The sequence below is a fragment of the Tyto alba genome, unplaced genomic scaffold (assembly GCF_018691265.1).
Source record: "Tyto alba isolate M040663 unplaced genomic scaffold, T.alba_DEE_v4.0 Super-Scaffold_18, whole genome shotgun sequence".
Lineage (NCBI taxonomy): Eukaryota > Metazoa > Chordata > Aves > Strigiformes > Tytonidae > Tyto > Tyto alba.
The window spans coordinates 32225216-32235380 of record NW_024881280.1 but is presented as its reverse complement, the minus strand read 5'-3'; the positions used below and the strand labels follow the sequence as shown (position 1 = coordinate 32235380).

At 40.5% G+C, this 10165-nt stretch overlaps 1 protein-coding gene across 1 annotated transcript; it reads left to right on the top strand.

The window, feature by feature from the left end:
* Positions 1 to 2490: 2490 nt before the first annotated feature.
* Positions 2491 to 8444, top strand: SERPINA10 (serpin family A member 10). Its single transcript, XM_009967236.3, has 4 exons — positions 2491 to 3211; positions 4561 to 4834; positions 5541 to 5688; positions 8237 to 8444. The coding sequence occupies exons 1-4, from the start codon at positions 2503 to 2505 to the stop codon at positions 8426 to 8428; spliced, it is 1323 nt and encodes a 440-aa protein (XP_009965538.2). The 5' UTR covers positions 2491 to 2502; the 3' UTR covers positions 8429 to 8444.
* Positions 8445 to 10165: the final 1721 nt, after the last annotated feature.

Genomic DNA, 10165 nt, shown 5'->3' with positions numbered 1-10165 from the left:
CAAATTTGCAGCGAATGCTTAGCACAATTGTGAGGTTCTTACTTCTGTGATGTTCATAGCACCCAAATCAGCAGGATTTGTGTATGTCTGAGGATGCGGGACTCCCTCCTCGAGCGCCGAATGGCCTGGAACGTGCCTGTAAACAACAGCTTTCTGCACCTGCCCTGTCCTTTCAGCCTGAAAACTATTTGTGTGAGGAAGGCAGAGCCCTCTGGAAGGCAGCTCACTGCTTTCCTGCTCGGTCCCTTCCTAACTCCTCGGGGGGGTGGGTGGAATCTGGTGGCCCGCCCGAGCCAAGCGCTGTCCCGGACCTCTCAGAAAGACGCACCAGTGACGTCTGCCAAACGCAACACCGTCAGATGTTGCACAAGAATTGCGCTATCCCCAGAAAAGCCGGCGAAAAGCTGGCGCTCTGCAACACCTAGGGAGCAGTTTGGCCTCTTTAGAGGGTTGGTTGCTGTTGCGTAAAGCTTTTTCTCTGTGACCGAGTACGACGAGAAGCAAAAATTCTCCCATCCCTGCCTCTCTGCTCAAGCTGACTCCGCGGTGTCCAAGGATACCTCTTGGAAGCAGGGATGACTCCCAGGGGAAGGGACCTCCTTCTTTGCAGCCAGGGCAGGCATAGGATTGCCTGCCTCGGTGCCTGTGCTCCTTCCCACCGAAGTGAGTCAAGGAGCAGAAAGGCGTAGCAGTTACTGCCATAGCTCTTAGCGGCGCCGCTTGCAATCTGGCAGGGGAGAGTGAGTATCCCAACCCTGCCGAAGTCGTGTGCGCCGTTTGGCCAGCAAGGCAGCACCTGAAGTTGTCACCCCTTTCCCTATTTCATTCCCGCAGAACCCAGACACTGCAAATTTCATTGGGAAAAAAAAAAAAACAACAAAAAAACCCAAACAAACAAACAAACAAAAAAACACAAGAGTTAATGGGAAAGAAAAATTAAGAAAAAAACATTCACGACCACAGTACGCTGCATATTTTAAGCTGTTCCCTGGCTGCCATGCACTCGAGAAGAGGCACAACATTCAGGGATTTCACTGCCTCCCGATTAAGTCATTACATCCCATCTGTGTTGCACCAAGTACAGAACGTGACCTATTATCTCAAAAGAAAATAGCACACCACCTGACTGCCAAAAGCACCCTGTGATTTGGCACCCAAATGTCTCAGCACTCCCATCAACGTACCTTTTCAGGACTAACTCCCACTCCCACAGCCTGAATCAGGCAACTGTGAAATTCAGCTGAACTCTAAATAAATGGCAATCAAATAAAATAGCTTTCCCATATGCCAAATCACAAATGATACAATGACCATAATTTGCTGTTACAGATCCTTAGCTTAAAAGGAGTAGCTAATAGTTGCTATGTGTTTCCTGGATTGTTGAATCACTTATTATTTTTAAGACTGGCCATACAATGTATCTTTTCATCTCATTTATCCATTTGCAAGCCACTGCTATACGACAGGATTCCGTGCAGGTTTGCTGGTCTTTAACATCCTGTTCCATTCACAAAGGGAAAACGCGTCTCCAAAGATTATGGCCATTCAAAATTTTTCCGTAAGGTGAAACTGAACACTGCTGTGTGGAAGAGAAATTGCTTTGAATGGAAGTTGAATGATGAGCATATTTGCATTTTATGCAGGGAAAAGTGTGCTTGCATGTGCAAATTTACACAAGCAATGTCTGATGCTAAAGTTTGCCTGAGGCCTTCTGCAAGACGTATCAATTTCTCTCCAAAGATTTTGCTGGACAGATAGGAGACCCTGTATCAACTTCAGTTAGAAATCACAACGTGTGTAAAATACCGTATTTTAAAGCACAGAACAACTGTTTCATCCTTGTGCTATTTGACACTGAAAAATGGAATTTTCAGGGAGGAGATGGCACTGACAAAGCTGCTTCAGCATTTGCTGAAGTATAAAAGCACGGGGAATACTGTGGCATGTGATCAGGAAAATGATCTGAATGGAGTAATAACAACCTATAGCAGAAGGATGAAAAGTGAAAAGGAATGATGAAAGGCAAGCATGTCATTTCTACCACATGCTGCCTAGAATTCCTGTGCTTATAGATGACATCAATTTCACAGGAGCAAAAGCTGTGACACGGGTCCAACAAGCCAATTTTTCATCTTTGAGCTGCATCTTGTACTTGAAATATGGGTTTCATTTTGCAAAGGAATTCTGAGTTAGCAAGGGAAAATCAGTGAAATACTTCTGACATGAACCACCAATACCAGAAGATCATGATATTTCTTCTGGATTGACTTAATGATGTTGGAAACTTATCTCCTTCATTGATCTAAATCTGTCCTTTCAGACAGGAACCAGATCTTAGGCTTAGAGTATATACACTGAAGATGCAGAAAGACCACCTCGCTATATCTATGACCTTTGCATTGTGAATAGAATAACAAGCTAAAAAGTCATTGTTACCTTTTTTTTTTTTTTTCCTTTGTCTTTACTAGAAGAAAAAAGAGCTTATTATTATTGGATGTCAACATGAAAATAGGAATTTACATACTTCTCTTAAGTGAAATATGTGTTGAAAGCATAAAGGCTAGCATCAAACCTAAAATTGCAAAGAAGGAAAAAGAGAATAATTTATTGGAAAGAAATAAAAATGTCAATATTTCTGAAGAGTGGCATCATCACCAAAATATCTCTAAGCCTTTTGAAGATCGAGGTCTCGAAGAGTTCACTCTTCACAACTTCACTGAAAAGACTGCAAATTTTGGATTTAACCTCTACAGAAAAATTGCAATGACACATGATAACAATGTAATCATCTCTCCCCTTTCTGTATCAGCTCTCATGACTGTATATATGCTGGCAGCTAAAGGGGAAACACATAGACAAATAGTAAAAAGTCTAAACGTCCAAGCTTTGAAGGACAGAATGGATCACCATCACTTACCAGCTTTGTTTAAACAACTGAAAGATAACATAACAATGAATGAAGAACTTCTCCTTGTGCAAGGTACTCTTTCTTTTATCCGAAAAGACCTCAGACTCAAGGAGTCTTTCCTCAATTTGTCTAAGCAGTACTTTGATATGGAATTCCTGAGAGTGGACTTTCAAAACTTTACACAGGCAAAATTCGTCATAAATCAAAACATTAACAAAAGGACCAAAGGAAAAATCCCAGAGCTTTTTGAAGAGCTTGACCGCCACAATAAACTGCTACTCGTGGACTACATTGTCTTTAAAGGTAACTGCTGTTTTTATTTTGCAAAATAGTTATTTATTAGGAGAATCAGGACTCTAACTTCAGCTACATTAGGGGAAGTTTAAATTAATTCAGATGTCCTGTTTTCTCCATCTGCATTTACTTTCTTCTATTAGGTTTATTTAATAGGAGAGGATTTTTCATGACAGGGAATCACTGTTCTTCTACGCTTTCTTCCATACAATAGAGTCTCAAAGAGAAGAAAAAGCCCCGCATCAGATTATCTCAATCTGACACTGAATAATCCCTCTTTGGAACTAAAATAGTGTTTAATTTTCATTCACCAATTAAAATGTAGACGTCTTAATCATGATAATCTTTTGAATGATGGATGCTGGGCATAAAATAATTACTGATTTTACATGGTACACAAAATCACGAAAACGAGAATAATTTCACTATTTCAGTCAAGAAGCTTTTTTCCCAGAGGAACCAAAGTACTCCACTATACTACCTTACAGGGTGAGGGAAAGAAATAGCTGTGATGGGCAGAGACTGTTCTGTGGAGAGGTCCTCTACTGCCAAATACCTTATGCTCCTTTTCCTGTTGTTGGGGTCTTTCTGACCACTGTCTTAGCAGAAAGATAAGGTTCTCCAAAAGGAGGTCCCGGGGATGAGAAGGAGTTGTAGCCCACCCTTTACTCTGGAACAGCCATTCAGAAGCCAGAGAAAGCCAATTAGGTAAAAAGCAAAGAAAATTACCCCTCAGCCATACAGTCTCCCCATGGATTAAGTTTATTCTTTTGTATTTAGAAAAGTGCAGTGTGCCGAATGCCAAGGTTACTTTTCCTGGCAGAAAAAACAGACAAAAGAGATAAATGGTTGTGGCTACATTTGAAAGCAACGGTAAGGATCAAAAGCATTAGTAGAGAGGAGGTCACATTCCAGTGCACCTTACAACTCAGTGCACTGATGAATCCCCACCCAAAATATTGCATAATTAATTTAGAAACAGGATGTTGAACAGCTGGTAAAGGATTTCAGATAAGGTGACATGTTAATAAAAGATGGATGCTCAGATGGCATTCAGTACACAAAAAGGATATCAGTTCTGAACTTGACTGACAACTAATCAACCTTAGAAAAAGATTTCCCTTCTTTCCCTGCAAATGAAGGTATTTATTTTGTGAATTACTTCCTTTTCCTGCTGCAAAAAAATTAAAGCACATACCCTTAATATACTGCAATTGTCATCCACTTATCCCAGACAGAACTGACATCCACTTCAACTAGATACAGAAAATAACCTATACTTTTTTTTTACAAGGGTTTCTGAACGCTTGTCTGAAGAAGTCTGAATGCACAGTCATTTAATTTCTTTCTTTCCTCAGGCAAGTGGGTCTACCCATTTAATTCCAAATTCACAGAAATGGAGACTTTCCACATAAACAAATACAGAAGCGTACAGGTACCCATGATGTTCAAGTCAGATAAAGTCAATTCAACTTTTGATGAGAACTTAAGATGCACTGTGATAAAGCTACCCTACAAAGGGAAGGCCCACATGCTGATTGTCATCCCAGAAAAGGAAGGAGATTACATTTCACTTGAAGACCATTTGACTACAGAGCTTGTGGAATCCTGGCTTGGAAACATGAAAACCAGGTATTGCTTTAAAGTCTTTTGTCTACTGCAGCAAAGCAACAAAGCACGGCAGATTAGCTGGTCTTCCTAACCCTTTCCACATGCTGGTGTGTCTGTGGCATTAGGGTAGAGGTCCTTTAACAGCCTACCCACAGCCCATGGGGCATGTGAAGGCTTCTATTCCGAGGTGACAAGTCTGTGGCTCTCCTCAATAAAAAAAGGATGTGCCTCTGAGGGCACAGTCAAACTAGTCTTTCCAAATTCTTCCTTAGGCCTTCCCTCTCCTTAAATTTATCATTGCCAGGCAAAGTGCACAATAAATCTAGATATGCAGTACATTTATTAAACCTTTTCTACCAGTGAAAAACCCAGACCAATTGATAAGTTTGAATATGAAAATGTAAACCTAAATGATGCCTGTGAAATGTAAGTCCCAAAGTGACAATTCTCTTCCCTGGTCAATAAATTAGTGTGTTGCCCTGGTATCTGTGCACTGTAAGTGCTGGTAGAAGTATTTTATAGAGAGAAGGAAATAATTTCTAGCATCTTTGGCAATCAACAGCTCAGAGATGATATTCTGTCAACCTAAATTCCAGCAGAGACTCTTTCGTTTTTGCCCCTTCTTCTGTGTAAAGCTTAATTCCTGAGTAGTGTGCATTTCAGCAGTCAAATGATCTACTATGTAGCCCAAGTTTGCAATGAACTTTTTTTTTTTTTTTTCAAACAGAAAAATGGATATTTCATTTCCAAAGTTCAAACTAGAGCAAAAATACAAAATGAAGAAATTGCTTCATGCTCTTGGAATTAAAAATCTCTTTACGCGGACAGCAGATCTTAGTCATCTCACAGATCAAGAATATGTAGCAGTTTCACAGGTAAGCCTTCTAAAATTATTTGCTATTTGGATTATAATAGTATACAAATGGCCCAGCCAAGAGCATATGTCATATACACTCAGAGGGACACTAATAGGAAAGGACCTTATCTGTGAAGTATATGCAATCTGCACACCTGAGCCAGTATGGATCCCACTTCAAATATGAGGTGTGTAGCAGTAAGGGGCAGTTACATTTCATATGTGCTCAACACCTTCCAAAGCTAACCCATCACAGGAGGAAAGCTCTGCCTCAAGATGAACATGGTTGGCAGGGAAGGAGCACAATTACACAAAAACTGTGGACGAGAAGGACATTGTAAATGACAAAAGGCAGAGCAAGGAAGGAAATCCAAAGAGGGAACCCCTGATACACAGACCAGAGACAGGTATTCTTCTTAACAAATAAAGAACTTCAGAAAGTTCAAATAAGAAAATTTCAAAAAAGTAACAGCGAGAAAGAGAAGTAAATGCAGTCCTGCCTTTCCATCTACATACCTTGGCAGACACAAAATAGAATCTCACAGCAAAGCATCGACACAACACAGCTGTACTCCAATCCATCCTGATGCCCCCCTCCATACACTGAAACTTTTCAAGATCACTTAAGCAGGCAAAGGCAAGGGTGGTGAATGGCCAAGAGAGGAACACAGAACCATGGAAAAAGAGGAGAAGACAACTCAGTGCCACTATTTAAGGGAGAGAAAAGCTGAATTTCAGAAAACTGATAGAAAACAGAAGCAGAATGAGAAGCAGAAAAGAATGGAAGAGAAAGAACTTGGCAATCACACCAATATCAAGAAGGAACAACATCTATGTGACCAGAGATGTCCCATTAAGAAGAAACAGTCTATACAGAAGACAATGGCTGATAATAGAAAATTGGTCAAAGAAAGAAGATAAAAGACATATCACACAGAGAAACTGGCGACTTCAAGAATGTGTGAAGCAAGATTAAAAGCAATTAATCATACATGCAAATTCATACGTTAAAGCAACAAAATCCCTGCAACAGGCTTGGCTTGATTTATAAACAGTTGAGGAAAACAAGACTCAGATGAGATTAATCTGACACGGAATTTAAAAACATAGCTTTATAAACCTGCGTGAGGAATGTATATAACACAACTCCTTGTGGTTGTACGGGGTTGTAGACTGCTGATAACCTAGGATCATAACTTCACAGAATCACAGAACGGTTGAGGTTGGAGAGGACTTCTGGAGGTCATCTGGTCCAACCCCACTGAAAAGAGTCTGGCTCCCCGTTCTTTGCACCCTCCCTTCAGGTATTTCTATCCTATCAGAAAGAATCCTTCTAAGCTGCTGGTGCTGCTGTTACAAGTCTCCCCACACCAAATCATTACAGTAGTCTTTCAAATTTGTCAAAACTGCTAATAGTCAGTACGGCAAGTTTCAAAACCTCTAAGCCCCGAACTAGTTTTCCAAAATTGTGCTGGCTTAACAAAATAACGTTTACTGGGAGAATATAACATCCTAAGAGTAAATATTTAACAGACAAAATTGTGGTGATTTTCAGTTTGGTATAAACTATTGCACTTTTGGGAAGTAAAATAGCAATCTGCAGCACTTTTCTCCCTGCCTCTTGATCATATAACTATTCCGTGCTGATTCTCAGCAGTTAACTCTGTTATCATGAAAAAATCACAGTTGAATAGCAGCTGCTAACTGATATTAGAAGCAATATGTGCATCAGCTATAAAGTGCCAGAGAACCATCTTGTCCCTGTGAATCATGGTAGCCAGCTTCATTATTTAAGAATATTTAGCAGAGAGCTCAACGCTGCTGAAGTGCTTCAACTGTCTTCACAGAAATCATTCCTAGAATTAGGAGTTTGGGAGTTGGGAATGCACTAGCTGACGAGGCAGTTCACCAATACAGACCCAAATACAGGGGAAGTACTGAGAGGTACATGCAGACTGAAAGAACAAAAAGGGAAAAGAATCAGATCCTGCCAGGCTGAGATTTCAGTGGGAAGGGAAGGTCCTCAGACCAACCCACGACTGTACCTCACTGCTGTACAACCTTACTCTGTGCTACCAAATGTGCAAATTCAAAATATATAGGAAAAAAAGCCAAGCTTGGTGCATTTGCTTAAGCTCTCGCAAAATCAGCTGCGAATGACATATACAGCCGGTCAGTGTTTGTGGCTGATGAAAACACACCTCCCACTTTTGAGAAACAAAGAGGAGCACGGTACCGCTGCAAGTGTTGCTTCACGCTGCCAGCTGCAAGAAGAGAATCTCTAAGTGAGAAATGAGTATGCTCAGAAATGTGGAAAAGCACAATGACACCTGAACTAGCATCCACTCTGTAAGTACTGTGGTCGTGGTGGCTGTACTAACTCCTCTGCTGCTGAAGTAGTCGGCATATGGATCTACCAGTCTAACACACAGAGCTAGATTCCACTGACCTACTCACTTTAAGCCTTAATAGAAGCCTACTTCAACTGAATGCTCTGTACTTCGAAAAACATTCTTCGTGCCAATAATAATTTCTGACAAATATTTCACTTCTACATTGCACTGCAGGTTGTCCAAAAGGCAGTAATTGAAGTGGATGAAGAAGGAACTGAGGCCACAGCAGCTAGCGGGTCAGAAATAACTGCATTCACCGTGCCTCCTGTCATCAAAGTTGACCGACCGTTCCTTTTCATGATCTTTGAAGAAACTTTTAAAACGTTACTGTTCATTGGCAGGGTGGTTGATCCAACAGAAATGTGAATAAAGGTAACAGTTTCTACTCTTGGTTATGTAAAAGGTATGTAAAATTTATTTCTAGTTTAGCAATTTACATCAGAATAAAAAGACAGTGAAATACGAAAATGTGAAAACCTGTTTTGTCTCTCCACCTAGCAGTGGGTCATCCTACTAATACTTTATTCACGCCTAAAGTAACAAGCTAAATTCGCTAAGGCACAAAGTGACAAAAATGTGTCTTGTTAAATCTACCAAGAAAATTTTAAAAAGCCCGCAGAACTGAGCTTTCAAAATTCAACATTCTAGTGATAAAATCTGAATGAAAACCAGAGATTCGTATGTCAAAATATTCAGGAAGTTCATTCCCAAACACTGTACCTTGGTATTCCTCAATGTTATCTTCTCTTGCAATGAGACTTAAGAGCCTACTGACCTCAATGTCAGCAGAATTTTGCTGCTTATAAAAATAGAAGCAGGATCGAGCCCTAAAACAGAATTTACAGCCTCTGTCTAGAGATCTTTATTACTGTAGAAATTGTGCTGAGTCTATCATGAAGCCTGCATCATCTGGAGCGTGATCCCTTTCAAAGTTTTTGGACAGTCATAGTATCAAGCCACCTCATTTTCTCAGGGTACACAATGTTCCTGCTTTTAAAATATTCTTTCTATTAAGGACAAAATAATTCTGAAAAAAATAACTTGGGTATTCTGAACCTGGAAATTCTGAATCTGTACTACTTCATAACATCAAGCTGGGTCTCTCCTAAAAACAGAATTTCTGCATGTATTATCACCTAGATATCAGGGTGAACTACGTAACAGGACTCTATGCCTGCACTAAGACAGACTTTGGTAGGCAAAAACGTGCCTCCATAACAGTGGAATAAATCTATTCACAGAGTTGATCCTAAAATCCAAAAGGTTTTGCCAAAATGTTTCCGAAAAATATTTCCATGATCTAAATACAATTCACTTTATTCAAGCAGAGCAGTGATTCCAGCAGAACATCAAGATCTTTAACATTTAGTACATTTTAATCAGCCGCAGAGTCCTATTTATAAAGTATGAAACAATGCAAAAAGCTACCTCTAGCTATATATAACTAACAGATCTAAGCATTACTCTGCTTGCTCATACAGCCTTCACAAAATAGCTGCCCAAAAGAGGGCAGAAGAGTTTTCAAAATCATTTGGCATAGAAGCTTCAAGGCTGTCTACCAGTAAACACACAGAGAGATGCATCTGCAAGAGAAGACAGAAAGGATACGTTACAGGGTAAAGCTGGTAAACACCTCTAAAAATCACTTCAGTTACGATCAGATGTCTACCCACAGCAACCCAAACACTGGCGTAAGCCACTCACAAAAGGATTTGGCAGGCAGACTCTGGTATCTGACCAGACTACGAAGGTGCACCTAACCCAACTCCACGCTTGCAGCAGGAATGTACCCAGAAAGAAAGAGAACCACTCCTCCCTGCCCCTGAAAGATTAACAGGAGGAACGTTGCTATAGGGAGCCACCCAATTATCACTGCACAGTTGACCTCCAGCTGTTACTCGGAATTGCAGGGAAAAACCAATGCTGTGAAGAATTTGAAAGTATGGGTGCTGTCCAACAGAAGCAACCCAGAAGTAAGCAGCCCCACAAAAGATCGGCGAGATGCAGGTCTGTAGTGTGAGGGACTGATGGAAGTACACACGAGACACCAGGAGTATTGTACAAGGAAGATGTGCGGACCAAAAAAAATGTCTACATGAAGCA